The sequence below is a fragment of the Fusarium sambucinum genome, chromosome I (assembly GCF_050947815.1).
Source record: "Fusarium sambucinum isolate potato_lamoka chromosome I, whole genome shotgun sequence".
NCBI lineage: Eukaryota > Fungi > Ascomycota > Sordariomycetes > Hypocreales > Nectriaceae > Fusarium > Fusarium sambucinum.
In genome coordinates this window covers 1,685,616-1,702,402 of record NC_139294.1, presented here as the reverse complement: position 1 = coordinate 1,702,402, position 16,787 = coordinate 1,685,616, and the positions used below count along the sequence as shown (strand labels likewise).

The following is a 16,787-nucleotide window of genomic DNA, read 5'->3' as shown; positions in this document are numbered from 1 at the left end:
CTGATCGGACCCTCTAAAAAAATTCCATGCAGTAAACATTTCGTCCAAGTCAGAACCCGCAAACCTCACTTCGGTCGACATAAACCATAACCAAAAATGGCGCCACCACAAGACGAAGAGATGCTGGATCCCCCATCTTCCTCCTCCTCGGAGAATGAGTCTCAATTTGACTCGGAAGATGAGGCTCCCCAGAAAAAGCCCACCATTGCGCTTTATGATAAGGATTCGGACGAAGAAGAGTTGGAACGTCTTGTTCTAGGCAACAAGGCTGGTTTCCGTGCGCAATTGTTTAACGACGATGGAGTTTTCAACAGCAACTGGGATGATGAGGGCAAGGAGCTTCAGCTCGCTGAGCAGGATCCTGGTCTGGAGGATGTTGAAGATGGCGATCTCTTCATGTTTGATACTGGCACTGGTGCAGGAGCTGCCAATGTTACCCAGGCTGCAAAGCCAACCGATTGGAACGCCCCCGCGTGGGAAGATAGCGACGACGATAGACTGGCAGTCTCACTTGCTGGAGCCACCCGGTTACGAAAACTACGAAAGACAGAGGCCGAGGATCTTGTAAGCGGAACCGAATACAGCCAAAGATTGCGACAGCAATACCTTCGACTAAACCCTCTTCCCGCTTGGGCGCGCGAATCAGACAGACGACCGACCAAGCGAAGACGATCATCGGCTGCATCCAACTCTTCAGACGATAGCGACTCGGATTCAGAGGTTTCTGCGCAGCCTCTCGAGAAGTTCCTTCGCGACGTTAACAGCCTGGCTGGGGTTGGATCAACCCAAAAGAAACGTCTACGGCCCGAGGTCATTGATATTCAACGCACGCGAGAGATTCCAGACAAGCACAATGCACCCGTTGGTTGTCTTTCTTTCCACCCCGAGTACCCAGTTCTCCTGTCCTCAAGCACCGCCTCTATCCTCTATCTCCATCACATCGCGCCCGCCGCTCATCCTACACCTAACCCTCAGTTGACCTCTGTGCAAGTCAAGCAAGTCGACGTTCGACGAGCTGAATTCCTATATCCCCATGGCGACAAGATATTCTTTGCTGGACGACGAAAGTACTTCCACCACTGGGACCTTAAGTCAGGAATTGTACAGAAGACGACACAAATCCAAGGACATCGACTTGAGCACAAGTCAATGGAGCGTTTCAAGCTCAGCCCGTGCGGTCGCTACATGGCGATTGTGGCATCTACCAAGAAGGGAGGCGGTATCATCAACGTCTTGAACACGACATCTATGCAATGGATTGCTGCCGCTAGACTAGCGAGTCGCAACGGCATTGCTGACTTTGCTTGGTGGAGCACTGGAAACGGAATGACCATCCTTGGAAAGGACGGCCAGGTCGGCGAGTACAGCATGGAGAGCCGCTCTTTCTTGGGTGTATGGCACGATGAGGGCTGTGTCGGTGGTATTGTCCTGGCCGTTGGTGGCCACCAAGGCCCGGCTGCTCTAGGCGATGATCGCTGGGTTGCGGTCGGTTCCAACAGCGGTATCACCAACATCTACGACCGCAACGAGCTTCTCGTCCTCAACTCGGAGGAAGTAACCATCAAGGAGCGCCCAACACCCACACGAGTCTTTGAGCAGCTCGTTACACCCATCACACACATCACCTTTTCCCCAGATGGTCAACTGATGGCTTTCGGAAGTCAGCACAAGAAGGATGCGCTGCGACTGGTGCATCTTCCTACTTGTACAGTTTACCGTAACTGGCCCACAGATCAAACGCCTCTTGGAAGAATTACGGCGGTTGCATTTGGAAACCAGAGCGACTTGTTGGCGGTTGGTAATGATACAGGAAAGATTAGGCTGTGGGAGATCAGGAATTAGATACTTAATGGGCATCAAAACGGCGTATGGTTATCTATGAGTGCTATTCTCGATTTTTTACACAAGTGATTTATCCCCATGTACTCCTTGCCCCTTATTAACACTCCGCACATATCCTCGGTGATAATCAACACATGGCTAGTAAATCAAAACCTTCAACAAGGTGGACAGTGGGCTACCATTGGGTACTTGGCGCTTGGGGAAAAACGCCTTGTTCTTCTTCGTCCAACGCATAAGCGCGCTTCTACTTTTGAAGAGCGTGACTCCATGGGGTTTGTCGTCACATGCCAGAAATTGCTTAATGTTGACGTTTACACCCTTGAGCGCCTAGCAACGGTCAATATCACAACATCTATGTTTTGGTGCTTGACTTACTTGTCGGCATTTCGTCTTGCTAGGCAAATCACCAGGAAGGCCTAAATCGACACACAGCCGCTGGAAGTCTTCAAGGTTGCCCTTTTGGAAGTAGTCGTTCCATTGTTCCAGTAGAGACATGCGTTTGATGGATGACTCGGACAATGTTCTTGGCGTGAGGGTCAAGGCCTTGATACCAGCGACTATGTCGCTCTCCGAGTCATCATACTCGAAGATAGTCGCGGCCGCTGTATTCTTGGGCATTGTAAAGTTGAATTGAGTTATTCAGGTCGGGCTTGTTGCTAACGTGACTCGGTGCAAAGACAGAGTTTAAAAGGAGATTATGGACTATAACGAGAAAGAATATTGATGACTCTGAAAGAGATTCACATCGGGTATTGACAGTTTACGTATGCGGTAAGCCTTAAATTTATATCGCCTGGCGGCATTCACTTTACACGCTGCTGCAGTTTGCCTCCTGTCCACGCAGTAACTAACCGCTTATTGTTTGTTCTATAGTGTGCTGCTTTTACTTTTAATTGGTACTTTTGCATATTATAAGTAGTATAAAACGGAACTTTTGGAGGATAAGAGATAGCGTGGCTTTATTTATGCCAGTTACTGTGGTGTAGTCTAGATCAGTGGCATATCTGCATGATCCCGTTGTATAGTGAGAAATAATAAGCAAGATTCCTTATACGCTATTATATTAAAAAGCCGAAGCTCGTAGTGACGTTCTCGTCTATGTTATGTCTGGCGATTTATTGGCGATATTGAAAAAAGGTGTAGGCTTAACGGTAGTATCCCCGAAGTGTAACAAAAGAGATAACATTAGTCAAGTTTAATAAAGCCAGAGGGCTCTTGAGAACTCCCTGTGATCAGCGGTGTTTCAACTGAGTAGTTGTAACCGAGGGACGTTCTCTCATCGAGATATAATTCTTGGAAGTCTTCCGTTGTAGGGATTGCCGTTGGAGGACGAGAATGACCAAACTAATGTATTTCGTGATACTATGGCTATCTTCAACAACAGTTGATCGGCTTCCATAGCTCAGTTGGTTAGAGCGTCGTACTAATACTTCATTCCGAGTGTTCGGTGATGCGAAGGTCTCAGGTTCAAGCCCTGGTGGGAGCATCGCTCCAGCGCCTGTCAGCTGTAATTTTTTGCCTTTTTTGCTTTACTTTTTCCATGTTATGTCACACCAGGTTCATTCGCTCTCTAATTAGTGGGTAGCAGAAAAGTTGGCATCCCAAGTTAGGGTATAAAAATAAATAGTCTAAGATCCGTAGTCTAAGGAGCATAATAATAAAGCAACCTACTAATTTCGTCTCGTATGCTGAGGACTCTTCCCCGATATAAATCAGAGTTAACTTTTTCTAAACTGTATGACTCTGCTTATCTGGGTACCGTAAGTCGCTTGCCAACGCTGTCTGAAACTCTCACTGAAAAGCACAACCACTGTCTTCGTTGGAAAGCTCAACAATGTTCCAGTCGGCTACAATTGTCTCATTTGGTAACTGTTGGAGCGACTTACATACAGTTGCTGCAAGAAACCCTGCTTGAAAATAAAGCTGTGGATCTCAGACTCTCCGGACGAAAGCCGAGAGAATGGGCTTGGATTTCGCTTCCGGTCTACGGGTACAGTATATGCAGGTGAGTTCATGTATGTACTTTACAGGATGGAGCCGGCCGCCGATACATAGACCGTTGACCTAAATATTTTTATTGTCGTGATAAGACACAAGTATCCATCCCTAAAGAGTACTTGAGTCAACATCATAAGATGCAATCTATTTCAAGGCGTGGTCAGATCGCTGTAGGGTAAGAGAGCCAGCGCTGGTCTGAGATTGCGGAGAGAATCGGGTGAAGTATAGACAAGGATGTGATGATAAGACCATTACATCAAATCCGGGAAGTTCTTTGGAAGTAGAGGCCTTCCGTTTAATACGTGTTGATTACGGATGTGGTAGTGTAAGCTGCGTGTCGGAACACCATTGACAGATTCTGTCAACCTCAATTGGTCGACTAATCACCATGAATGACCCAAGACGGCCTCGCCCAGACTCGTTAAGCGCATTCATGAAGTAATTCTCAATCAGAGTTGGTGCTGCAGCCTGCAATGCACAATGTGATATGCAATGCAGAGACTGTACCGTAAATAAATGCCGCCGGGGAAGCCTGGCATGGAGTGCGCAAGCGTGGCCTGACTTGTACGAGTTGGATGGAAGTAGACCCAGCGGCAATGGTCAACGGATTCACCAGTGGTCAGATCTCGGCGCGGAATTACGACAGGATTGATTTCAGGCGAGATTTGTTTCTTGTGTTGCCGGTCATTGCAATATTGAGCTTTGCCCAGCGAGATCAGGACAGTTGGCAAATCAATGCAAAACTTCCTCACTGACGATCCATTCAGTCTAGGACACGATTGACTAGAAGGCCTTAAAAGAGCGGATGGTCTATAGGCTTAAAGCGTCCATTCAGCTCGTTAGAAAGGAATGATGGTGTGCATGATAGGGCTCAAAGTTTCAATGCCTGAGTCATGATTGGTTAACTGGCGCTTTGTCATCTTTCAGACGACAACTCTTCAAAGACATTTGCTGATCAGCAGCTGTTTAACGAAGACCGTGAGTTTGAAAAAAAGGGAACTAAAGGGAAAATCAATTGACCAAGCTGCCAAGTAAACCATACAGCCAACCAATTTACCGGAACTAACAAGAGAAAGTTCAACAAGGCTGGCTGACCCGAGGATGCCTGATCAGTCCGTCATATACTTGCCTCGAGAGATATTCTTGGATCCAACGAGAACTCCTCTATACAGCATGTCAGCTGTGATCACATTGCTTGCATTTTAAGCGAGACCAAGGGTTCTATGGATCCGATTAAAACCTTCTTTCCTTGTTTTGGTAGCCAAGAATGAGGCTGCTGGACATGCAGAGTGCTCAATCCCTTGCATATTCTAACATAAGAAGCCGGACGCATAAAGATGGAGAAGCAGAGGCACATCATATCATAGGCCATAAAATTTGATCTGAGACAAGCAGCAAGCAACAAACAGCTTTAGCTCGAGCCCAAATTTCAGCCGTTAGTATCCTGGCATTTTTCTCATCAGGACCTCACTTATCGAATGATAAAGGAATTAAAGACCAGGGTTCAACTGTTCGATTTTATAGTGGGGTTAAACATGCGAAAACCCCACTGAAGCACCCACAAGCTTGGGCCAGCCTCCAACTTCCAGGGGATGTTGCAAGGTTATCAACCCGCACTAGAGTAGCACTAGTAGAGCTAGGTAACTATGACTTGCACGCAAATGCAGGACGAAGGCGTGCTATCGGTGTCGGATCTCCATAGCCGTTTATCAAAGCTCGATTTTGTCGTGGGGGCAGTGGGTATTCTATGGATTGTAGAAGGAACTTATTAGTTAGAGGAAGGAAGAATTTTGGAAAGAACTAAAAAAAAGTCTGAAGGAAGCAAAAAAGTACCAACTCCAGGCAGTTGGAAAACCAATTACAGGTCATCAGGAACTGTCCCGAGCTGAGAGATGTAGTCTATCATATAAATTAAAATGTCACGCCACAACCGTCAGCCAGATGCCCCGGATAACAGGGTCTAAAGGTCTTGCGCCCTCCATCCCATCTCACGCCCAGCTTGCCGTGGCATGATACTAACCTGGTCTACGAGGAACGCACGGAAGTCTACAAAATACCACACCCAACGAACCCCCTCCCCGCCGGCGCGTCCCGGTAAAGAGTTGCTGGATCATGACAAGACAAACAGTCCACTTTGTCATAGACTCTGTGAGATGCCGGGTCATGGGCAATCTGCCTTGGAGGAAATCGATCCATGAGCTATCACTGCGAGCACTGCCCGTTCAAGGGCAACCGGCATCAGTTACGGGTAGAGAAGCAGGAACAATATCATCAAGCAGAGAGAATCTTTAAAAAGACCCGCCACGCTTCATGCGCCGTACAAGGTCGTTTCCCCTCCCCCCTCATGTTCACCAGTGAAAACACATCTTTTGCTCTTCGCGATCGTCGCAAGCATTAGTGCTTCAATCTCTTTAACTTAGCTCAACCAGCCACAGCCTTTTCCCACGGCAGCATCTCTATCCGTATACGGTCACAGTCGACGTTCCATTCAACTTGCGCCAACACACATTCCTGGAAACGCCCTGCCGTTCATTGATCCAACCATCTATCTGCCTATTGATAGACAGTCCCTTGTTAGACCTGACAAAGTATCCAAGACTTTTGGTCTCCGCCTACATCTACGTCTTAGTCGATCACTCCCAGACTGCAATCAGCACCCCCGTCGCCGAGACTTTCCTGCCTTGGTATCTGCTTTCCATTGCGCCTGGCCTCACTACTTTAATCTTTTCTTCCTCAACACTCTTTCTCTGTTGAGTTTTTCATTGCCGATCGACAAGCTCTGTATGCAATCTCGGTTTGAGTACACGGAAGCATAGAGCAGCACGGCCTTCGATGGGAACCCTGTGCCATTGAACACCACAGCTCTAATCACAACGCCCTCTTAAACGGAGGTTGAAAAGCCCAACGTCGGTAATCAGTTTCACCAGAGGCTGATTCAATATGCACATCCGAAGGTCAAGTAACTCGGTCGATGGCCATTCTTCCACGCCTTCACCTTCATTCTCCTTGTCAAGCGCCAAGCGTCGATTCCCTCTTCTAAGTAGGAGGAAAACCCGACACTCAGAAGTCTCAGAATCCTCGGTTCTTCCATTGGCATCGCCGTCTGCATCACCTTCGCCCAACCAGAACGATACCAAATCCAGTCTTCGAGTGCATGTCGATATCAAATTTGAGAGCCCACACAGCTCTGAACATGTCCGCGACTATGAGGCTTCGTCCCAACTAAAGGCTACGGATCGCATCTGTCAAGCACTTCTCTCACGCCTGCAGCATTGCTCATCCGAGCTTATCACACGCCATGACAGCAACGCACTCGATCCGCTTCGCAAGCCTCATCGTGATGTTAAACCGTTGCGATATCGCATCACGTATCGTGTTGAGCGCGATGGTATTAATCTAGTAGAAAAGCCCTTGCACTCTTTCCAAGAGTATGAGTTGACGCACGATGATACTCGCGAGGTTATTGCTGCCACCGACCGAATTATCGGCCTCTTCTTAGTGCGCCACGACCCCGGATTTCGGTGGTCTGAGTCCGTTGAGAGTGAACCAGCTAGTCATGAGTCTGAGATCTTTCGACCGTGCACAGGCCGGCCTCAGTCCATGGCATGCATCCCCCGGTCTCATTTCGTTCACGATTCCCAGAGATTCGAGTTTGTTTCTGGATATTCCATTGAGCTTTTCTTGCGCAGTCGTTGCGCCACCCGGTACCCAGAGAACCGAAATGCCTCCATCAAGATTGACAGTCACCAGCCTTCGCCTTTGCCTCTCCTGCTTGGCGAGGAGTTGACAACCCGAGTTTCTAATCTCATAATCGACCCAGTCGATACCTGGAAGCGCAAATTTGACAAGCGTCATAAGTCTTGTGCGGGACTAGAAGGCAGTGGTGGTTGCTCGCACATCGAGGATGGAGCCGTGGACATCATGGTCAAAGTCCGAAACCACATTGGCCCTGATTATACCTATTTCTCTCATCGCATCCAAACTAGCAAGGTCCTCTTTAATGATCACAACGGCCGTGACTTTGACGAGTTCGCAAACCAAGTCAAGGCAAAGTTGGAGAAAGCTCGCGATCTGACTGACAAGTCCATGCGCTCTCTGGACGACCTCGTTCTTACTGTCCATGAGTTGCGTGGCAAAGCTTGGGCTGTTCATGAGCCTCTCGTTGTTCGACTCGACCCAACGATTACATACTGTCGCCAAACTATGGAGGCCGTCATGGAGCGCCTTCAAACAGGTATCAGCAATGTGCTTGAACACCACGAGGATGCGCTTGCTACCATGACTGTCCACAAGCGGGGCCACCTCATCTTTGATGGGTTTCTCGATGGTGCTGGCGGCGATGACACCGTGCATTTCGAAAAGTTTGCTACCCCTGACCTGGAGCGGAAGGCTCTGGAGGCTCACTTGAAAGAGCGTATTCGTTCAGATATCACAATGCTTTGCAGAGATACCTGTGCTATCGACTGCCCTGAAACGTTACCGAACTTGCGGTTCAAGGCAAGCGGAAGCACCGCGTCTCCCTTTGGGGTAGCTTCATCGACCAGACCAGCTTTGTCGACAGCTGGCTCATCTGTAGCACCCACTACACCTTCACTCACTGCCTCTCCTCTTCTGCGTCAAGCCTCTGAGTCTTCTTTCAACGGATCTTTTGCTAGCAGCCATTCTGATAATGCACTTGCCAGGAAGGTTGCGCTGCAAAACTTGAGAGATTCTGCTGAACCTCCTTCGACACCAGCGACCCCGTCACCTGATTTGCGCCGCGTTCCATCAGGTGTTGAGATGGCCAAGAAGCATGGATACATGTCTGATTTCATGGCAGACGACGAAAACCAGTCCGAACCCCCGTCTACTCCAAGCCTGGTAGATACTGATAGCATAAGCCCTCGAGACAGTGTCGTCGCAACCCCATCGCGGTCGGTGACCAATGACCAGTCCAACGAGGGACTTCGAATCGTCGACGACGGGCGAAGAATCATCTACCAAGAGCAATCTGACATGGATGCCATTGCGAGTGGAATGGTCCAATTCCACCGCCCCATCACCGACGACGATGAGCCCATTCAGCTCACCAAGGACAAGTCGACCGAGAACTCCAATAAGGAGTCGGTCCGTCACTCACTCAATACTCGCATGCCTGATCTTTCAGGTAATGTAGACCACCTCCCTCTGCCTGAGGAGAACGAGGCTGTCGCATCCCAAGAAGAAACACAACCTGTAGCTCCTGTGACAACAGAGTCTCAGAGAGCCGATGTGGCCGTGGAGGAAACTCCAAGCGAGAAGAACGTCACGGACGCTCCTACTACACAAGATGAGCAGTGTGAGATGGACGAGGCCAGAGATGTGCCTCATCAGTACTCGACCGAAGTTGAGGCAAATTCGAAGTCTGAGACAAGCTTTGGAAGCACTCCTGAAGCTAGCATCCATGAGGAAATCGAGACTCAAGAGACGCAGGTGTCCAACGATTCTGAAGTACCGACACCCAAGGCTGACATTGTCGCCACTGGGGAACAGGATATTACAGACGCCGATGCTGCACAGAAGACACTTGATGTTTCTGTGCTGACCTATTTCCCCAGACCTCCTTCGATCCACTCGCAGGCTGATGAGGTCAACCACAGTGATCAGAAGGAGGAGGAGCCCGCAGAATTCCCATTCGAACTTCCGGCGCCTGATGCGAAGGAAACTGAGGAACTGTCCCGGATTGACAACCCTCAGGTGCTTGAAGGAGCACCAGCCTCAAGCAATTCTGAAGTTTCAGTGCAGGGAGATACCAAGGATCAAGAGGCTCAACCAGTAATTGGTACGGAACAAGTTGAGAACTCATTTCTCACTCTCTCTGCCCCAACCCAGGCTCAGGTTCCTGCCGAAACAGACGATCTGGACATCGAAAATCAAATGGCTCAGGCCGCAGACACAGTTCCTGAGATGATTACTCACTTCCTCGAGACTGTCCCAGAAGACACTGCCCTTGGGCCTTCTCCTATAGTAACCGGAGATGTACAGGTCGTATTGACTGAATCAGCAAAGTCCTCGGTTGGGGCCCCAAAGCTTGATGAGCGCCCTTACCTGCCGACTGTGGCCTCAGCACCTCCGGAAAGGATGCCACTTCAGGATGACTTTGCCATTGACACAGAAGAAGATGAGGCAAAGGGGCAAGAGAATCCTCGAAAATTTGATGTTTCCGACTTCTCTGACGCTCTTTCACGACCTCGAACCAGGCCTCGTACCAACACCCTTCCTGGGCGCAGGTACTCGACAGCCTTGACCCTTGAGATCGACCTCAAGGCCCATTGTGATCCTGATGAAGAGGACTCACCCACTGACTCGCCTCCCAAGAGTGCCAGTGGTGATTGGCGACCGTACACGCTTCATCGTCGTCAGCCTTCCGCTGGGTTTATCGGCTTGCCAGAGCAACGTCGTCTGCACTCTGTTGGGCTCCGCAGTGCCGTTCTGCCATACCGTTGGCAGCAAATGCGACGTGAACAGGCGCTTTTGGAAGGGCGACCAGGCACATCGCATAGTGAGGCATAGATTCAAATCGCATCTGCGATCCAATCGAAGGCCTCCGCTTTTTTCGGACTCAAGTCCAACTCGCAAACAACAAAACAGTTTCACTATCAGGAATGGGGGAACGGATGGGATATGAAGAAGGAAAGGCAACTAGCCAATAAGTCCAGAAATGGCGTGGTATTGGAAAGGGCGTTCTGGTTGAATTCTTTTTTTGCTTGCAAGGCATTTTGGACTTGAAGCATGGGATAATATTGAGGATACCATTTTAGAGAGTTTATCTAACGATTGTTTATTTCAAAAAGCTTGCAGTTGCTTCATCTGTTAATACATTGACATGTCGGGATCTGAACAATATCTCGAGCCTTCACCATGGGGTACTTCTCTTATCATCGCTCTACATACCGGTCTCTCTGTCAGCTCCCAACGTAGCTGCATAGTAATTCAACGCTGTCTTGGGTTGTGTCCCGGACAGGTGATGTTGGTTTCTCGACTGTATCGTATTTATCATATCTGTCAGTGCAGTGTAGTGAGACAATGTTGAGAGCTAACTTGCTATGCATGTAGACACTGAAGTTGAGGTATGCGACATGCGCACGGGATCAGCCTTCGAGGTCAAACTGCCAATAGCAGTAGATACAAAGAAAGACAGCACGTTGATTCTTGTTGGACTTCTCACGTAATGGGCTGAGAGCATCTCAACGACCAAACTCATGGTCCGGTTCGACTGCAGCAGCGATGTTACCATCCGAGGTAATGTCAAGAACCAGGGAGGAACCGTTGAGATCATAAACTCGAGGGGAATATGTGCTTCCTTGACAGTGCAATGACAACGCAATCTTTGTTCTCAAGCGGGTTTCTTCGCTATGTCAAAGCCGATGCCTTTATTTGCGCCGGTGACGAGGACAGTGGTAGTATCAAAGGCGATTTGGCAGATGCTTGGTATTGGTGTAGACTGCCTTTGATCATCATTGGTTGGGTTGATCACCTCAAACAAGTTCAGCGTCCCCAATATCAACCATGTGCTTTGCACTGGACCACCGTATGATGAGGATGTCACCATTTGTAGCAGGAAGGGTGATATCGGCATCAGTTCCCTTGCCGTAAACGTCCTTGTCTCTGAGGATGCGAATAAAAACAGCCGTGTCCAAATCTGGCGAATCAATCATGCTGATGTTGCCTGCTGTGTCGTTGAGATTTTGCAGCTGCTGGGGAAAAGATGCCAGGAAAGATGAGAGGTAGTGATTGTGCAAAAGAGCTTGATGCCTTGTGGCATAGGCTACTTCTGTTGGTGACAACCTGTCCCGGAGCTCTTGGCTTGAAAGATAGTGCAATGTGTGTTTATCAATCTGAAGGGTTAGTTCGGTAATGCGTCCCGGAGTGAACGGATAACTCACCTTTGCGATACGGGCTCGTAAGAAACTTCTCACGAGGAACTTGTAGCGCTCAAGCTCAGTCTGAATAACGATGAGGGCAAAGTTGGTCTTTGGGTCCATGTCACCCGTCATATCCTCGACCTTTTCTATCTGGGACTTGATGCGTGCGTTAACACGCTCGAACAACCCGTCCGTTGGCCATCTATAGATAATTAGAAACAGTCATATGTGAATAATAGGAGAAACCTACTCTAGAAGCTCAGGGGCCGATCGCTCAGCGATCCAGAGACGCGTCAAAGCCTGCAGGTCGCGTGTCTCGCCAGGAATGCCGTGCGACGAAGGATCGACTTGGCGGAGGATATCGTCAATATCCATCATGCTGAAATTTGAGTATTTATCAGAAGAAAGGCTGAAGGGTTGGTGGTGGAAGGGTGATATCAGTGTAGCTTGGCTGTTGATTTGGATCAAGTTGTAGTGGGGTTTCTCTGATTTGAAGCACCATTCCTATGAGCGGGGCAACTCACACTCACTGTTGAGCATCTGCTGCATACACCAGGTACATTTGAGAAACAGGTAGGAATATTAACATATAAAGTAAATGGATATTTATCTCTGGAGTGTCTTTACTTGATGCTCGAGTTTTACTCATTTTCTATGGTAGACTAGGAATGTGCATTGCCAAGCTTCAACTGCGATCCCCCCAAACTCATGTTCATTACATCGATTGTTCCTGAGAAATGAGATGCTTAATATAGTGAGTATTTATAGGTTTATCCAGTTTAAGCGGGTTGTAGACTGATTTATGTTCTGTATTGTTGTGTCCGCTGCACCAGCAACGAAGCGCTCTATAACAATGTAGCAGTACCTTGCAATCTTTAAAAGCATAATGGTAAGGTTGCTGCACTCTTAATTTATACTTTTAGAGACTGAAATAGTACAACCACATCGTTACAGAACGCTGCCTGTCGCTGGTGCAGTGATTATATAGGTACTACATATTCGACTATAGATGAATCACTGAACCTTCTTGAGAGGCTTGTGAGCTTCCTTCTGAGCAGTCTGATAACCATTGACTCGTCCATACAACCACTTGAGGCCCGACGAAGACACAGTAACCAGAACAGCGGCAAAAGTGAACAAGGCAATCCGTTGGCTCGTAGACAGAAGCTCAAACAGAGGGTAAGGATACCTGGTGCTTAAGTTAGCATTGTATGTCTGCATTCTAAACATTGAATAAACGTACCATCCGTTATGGCTGAAGCAAAGCTCTACCCAATACCAATAAGCAAACGCAAGGGTAGTGCCAATTGCCATAACTGCATAAGCTGGAATTGTCCATGGAGGGCTGAAGAGAAGAAGGTCCAGAGTCAAGAACACTGCAGGCGCAAGATGGAAACCAACATCAGGGATGATATGGATATAAAATTCGGTAGGCATGAGCAGTTTGGGGTCGATAAATTTGATTCCCCAATACAGGATGGAAATGACGATTTCCATGGGCGTAGCGAGAACAGCAACGTAGTTCTTGACTTGGAAAAGAGTTCGGCTCAGTGTGAGATCAGCCAGGGCCCCGGCAACAAAGGCAAGCAACGATGCTGAAAGGCCAATGATTGTGAGGAATTGGAAGTGCCATCCATAGGCTTTGGCCATAGGAACATCCCATTCTCTGAGAAATTGGAAGTTGTAGCTGAATGAGGCTATACCAAGAAGGTGAAGGACTAGCGAAAGACCCCGTGCAGGTGATGTGAGCTTTTGGAGGGGGTGACGAGGTGCCATGTTGATCGAGGTCTAGTGAGGTTATACAGACATAGACCGTTCCTGGTCTCAAACAGATTGTTTCACGACTTTAGCGATAAGTAAGATGGTGAGAGGATATTTGAAAAAAGTGAATTCACATGACATCTACAAAATAACAAGGAACCGTGTTCAAGCCGGAGTCTCGGAGTTGATCAAGTCCCGTCTCTTCATGTCATGACCTCAATGTGGATCTCAGACCCGTTGAAGAAAGCTTCTAACATGGCTACCAGGTAGGTCATAGCACCGCCACATGTCAAGGTCGTGCCACATGAGGCTGAATTTGTCCAGACAACAATCTAATCCTGTCGCAAACTGTAGATTAAACAAATGATGCACTTCTGAAAGCTACCGACTTGTCGCAATATCTCCAACCGCCCAATTCAAATCTAATTGAACGGATCAACAACTTAAAATGGCGTCAGACGATGACAACCGCTCGCAGAAGCGCAATCACTCTGAGTTCCGTGACGATGCTTCAGGTACGAAATATAGCCCCCATCGCGTACCTCTTGAACATACTAACAATAACTATAGACAGCTCCTCTGATGATGACATGGGCCCACAGCTACCCTCCCAAGCTCCTAAGAAGAAAAGACGAGTTCTACCACACGAAAAGCTCTACGTCGCCGCCCTGCCCAAGTCACCTCGATACTCCAAGTCTCTTATGCACAAAGAGCAAATCCTCTTTGCGACATGGACTCCCCTGACCGAATTCCTCATCACATCCTCGATAGACGGCGTTGTCAAGTTTTGGAAAAAGATTGCGCAAGGCATTGATTTCGTCAAAGAGTTCAAGGCGCACGATGGCGAGATCAAGTCAGTTTCAGTGAGCAAGGATGGCCGAAGCTTTGCGACTGTTGGCGTGGACGAAACAGTCAAGATCTTTGATGTCATAACATTTGATCTGCTGGCTATGATTTCTCTCAACTATGCCCCCAACTGTGTTTGCTGGGTCCACAGCAAGGGCGCCTCCTTACCGCTCCTGGCCGTCTCCGAAGCATCAAAGCCCCTGATACATATTTACGATGGACGAGGAGAGAAGGAAGAAGCTACCCACACGATCAAGGGCTTACATCGAAAGCCTGTACACTTGATGGCGTACAATGAGGCGTATGACTGTGTGGTTTCCGCTGATGAGGGTGGCATGCTCGAATATTGGCGACCAAGCGGAGATTACGAGAAGCCCGAGGGAGTTTTCGAGTACAAGAGTTCAACAAACCTGTTTGATTTCAAAAAGGCCAAATCAATCCCCTCATGTCTATCTATCTCACCAAATGGCAAGAGTCTCGTCACCTTTTCTCTGCCCGATAGAAAGATTCGCATGCTTGATTTCGCTACAGCCAAGTTACATCGCGAGTACGACGAGTCTCTGCAGGTTGCTGAAGAAATGCACCGCTCAGGGACGGGGGCTGCCAAATTAGATAACGTCGAATTCGGTCGCAGAGCTGCCCACGAAAGGGATATCGAGTCGGATACGCTTAAGTACAAGACGAATGTCATCTTTGACGAGTCGGGCAACTTTATCATTTACGGCTCTATGCTAGGAATCAAGGTCCTCAACACATACACCAACCAAGTGGTCAAGGTGTATGGAAAGGATGAAAACTTCCGCGCTGTCAACATTGCCATCTACCAAGGACAACCTCAGAAGAAGGGAATAACAACAGTCGAAATGGGTGCTTCTGTTAACCCTCTTCTACAAGAAGCAGAATCTCGAGACCCCATGCTAGTCGCGACTGGCGTTGGCAAAGTGCGATTCTACATGTTTACGAACGAAGAGGAGGTCTCCAAGTCGACCCGAGATGTCCAGAACGAGAAGCCAACGATGCTGGGCCACAAGAAGGACGCAAAGGCCAAAAAGACGGAAACCGGTACGGCTGCCATCCTTCGCACGACCTACGGTGACATCCATATCCGTCTATTCCCCGACGCAGCACCAAAGACTGTTGAAAACTTTGTGACACATTCCAAGAACGGTTATTACAACAACACAATCTTCCACCGTGTGATCCGAAAGTTTATGATCCAGGGAGGAGACCCCCTCGGAGATGGTACTGGCGGCGAGAGTATCTGGGGGCCTGAGTTTGAGGATGAGTTCAGCAGTCTCAAGCACGACAAGCCATTCACTGTCAGCATGGCCAATGCAGGCCCCAACACCAATGCCAGTCAGTTCTTTATCACAACAGAAAAGACAGTAAGTGACCTTTTGAATTTCTGTAAGACGTATTTACTAACTCTTGATAGCCATGGTTGGATGGAAAGCACACTATTTTTGGTCGTGCAACACAAGGTTTTGATATCATCCATAAGATTGAGAATGTGCGGACGCACAAGGAAAAGCCTGAAGAAGACATCAAGATTGTCAACATTGATATTCTATAGTACAGTCTGATTACAACGAATTAGCTTGTAATAGAGGTTCCACGAAGCCCATGATAATAAAGTCTTTTATATATCGTATTAGACAAGATGGGAAGTACTTGATTGGGTCAACCACTTGCGAGGAGTGCATGCAGTCAGAAAGCAGAGCTATACTATACTAAAACCTGAGTTTAGCAGGGTCTGTATAAGTGTATATTGGTTAACCGGCTGATAAGAAACAAGATGTAACATGTTGTAAGATACCATACAATTCTTGAAGAAAAAAAGCACAAACTACCTAGTCTACTGGCCTCTGCATCTTGGCCTCAAAGCCTTCTGCTACTTGTTCTATTTCTTTCAAATTCATCCTCTCCAACCCAGGATAATCTTTTAGTAGCAACGGCAAAACAGAGCTCTTCCAAATTCTCCTTTTCTTTGATAGCCCAAACCTAAAAATGACTGAAAAAAGTAGGATTGCGCATAATCCTAAAAGCGCACCTGGAAAGATAAGCCACTTCCATACTATTTGAACGCAGAAACGGTTCTCTGACGCGTTCCCAGTCACTTGAAGATGCTTTGAATGTGAAGGTTGCCTTTTGTTGACTTGACGTATCTCTTGGGTGATTCGTGTGGCTAACGAGTTCAATGCATCTTTGATGGTGTCTAATGTTCTATTGTTCCCGAGAAGACTCGGTAGAGGCGATGGATATGAGTTTTCCATGGCGGGATCTGTTCGACAGGAAAGTTCCTCAGAGCCATCATCTCCAAGTGTACAGTTGAAATTAAAAGTCGCTTCGATTTCTGTCTCGAACGCGTGCCCAAGGAACCTTGGGAACTCCATAACACACTCAGCAGGTGCTGTGATATTGATAAAGCCGGGTCGTTTGTAGATATCTTGCTCGGCC

At 48.0% G+C, this 16,787-nt stretch overlaps 6 protein-coding genes across 6 annotated transcripts; 3 read left to right on the top strand and 3 right to left on the bottom strand.

The window, feature by feature from the left end:
- Positions 1 to 96: 96 nt before the first annotated feature.
- Positions 97 to 1,842, top strand: FSST1_003293 (WD40 repeat domain-containing protein; the record flags this gene model as incomplete). The annotated part of the gene is made up of 1 exon (XM_083229362.1): positions 97 to 1,842. One exon carries the CDS (start codon positions 97 to 99, stop codon positions 1,840 to 1,842), a length of 1,746 nt encoding a protein of 581 aa, XP_083086723.1.
- Positions 1,843 to 1,980: 138 nt separating this feature from the next.
- Positions 1,981 to 2,460, bottom strand: FSST1_003292 (uncharacterized protein; the record flags this gene model as incomplete). The annotated part of the gene is made up of 2 exons (XM_083229361.1): positions 1,981 to 2,169; positions 2,218 to 2,460. 2 exons carry the CDS (start codon positions 2,458 to 2,460, stop codon positions 1,981 to 1,983), a joined length of 432 nt encoding a protein of 143 aa, XP_083086722.1.
- A 4,320-nt stretch (positions 2,461 to 6,780) lies between these two features.
- FSST1_003291 (uncharacterized protein) lies at positions 6,781 to 10,371 on the top strand (the record flags this gene model as incomplete). The annotated part of the gene is made up of 1 exon (XM_083229360.1): positions 6,781 to 10,371. The coding sequence occupies one exon, from the start codon at positions 6,781 to 6,783 to the stop codon at positions 10,369 to 10,371; it is 3,591 nt and encodes a 1,196-aa protein (XP_083086721.1).
- A 965-nt stretch (positions 10,372 to 11,336) lies between these two features.
- FSST1_003290 (DNA replication protein SLD5) lies at positions 11,337 to 12,101 on the bottom strand (the record flags this gene model as incomplete). Its single annotated transcript, XM_083229359.1, has 3 exons — positions 11,337 to 11,696; positions 11,745 to 11,925; positions 11,974 to 12,101. The coding sequence occupies 3 exons, from the start codon at positions 12,099 to 12,101 to the stop codon at positions 11,337 to 11,339; spliced, it is 669 nt and encodes a 222-aa protein (XP_083086720.1).
- Positions 12,102 to 12,737: 636 nt separating this feature from the next.
- On the bottom strand, positions 12,738 to 13,499 carry FSST1_003289 (FAR-17a/AIG1-like protein; the record flags this gene model as incomplete). Its single annotated transcript, XM_083229358.1, has 2 exons — positions 12,738 to 12,912; positions 12,967 to 13,499. The coding sequence occupies 2 exons, from the start codon at positions 13,497 to 13,499 to the stop codon at positions 12,738 to 12,740; spliced, it is 708 nt and encodes a 235-aa protein (XP_083086719.1).
- A 433-nt stretch (positions 13,500 to 13,932) lies between these two features.
- On the top strand, positions 13,933 to 15,903 carry FSST1_003288 (WD40 repeat domain-containing peptidylprolyl isomerase; the record flags this gene model as incomplete). Its single annotated transcript, XM_083229356.1, has 3 exons — positions 13,933 to 13,999; positions 14,055 to 15,715; positions 15,766 to 15,903. The coding sequence occupies 3 exons, from the start codon at positions 13,933 to 13,935 to the stop codon at positions 15,901 to 15,903; spliced, it is 1,866 nt and encodes a 621-aa protein (XP_083086718.1).
- Between the last annotated feature and the right edge of the window lie 884 nt (positions 15,904 to 16,787).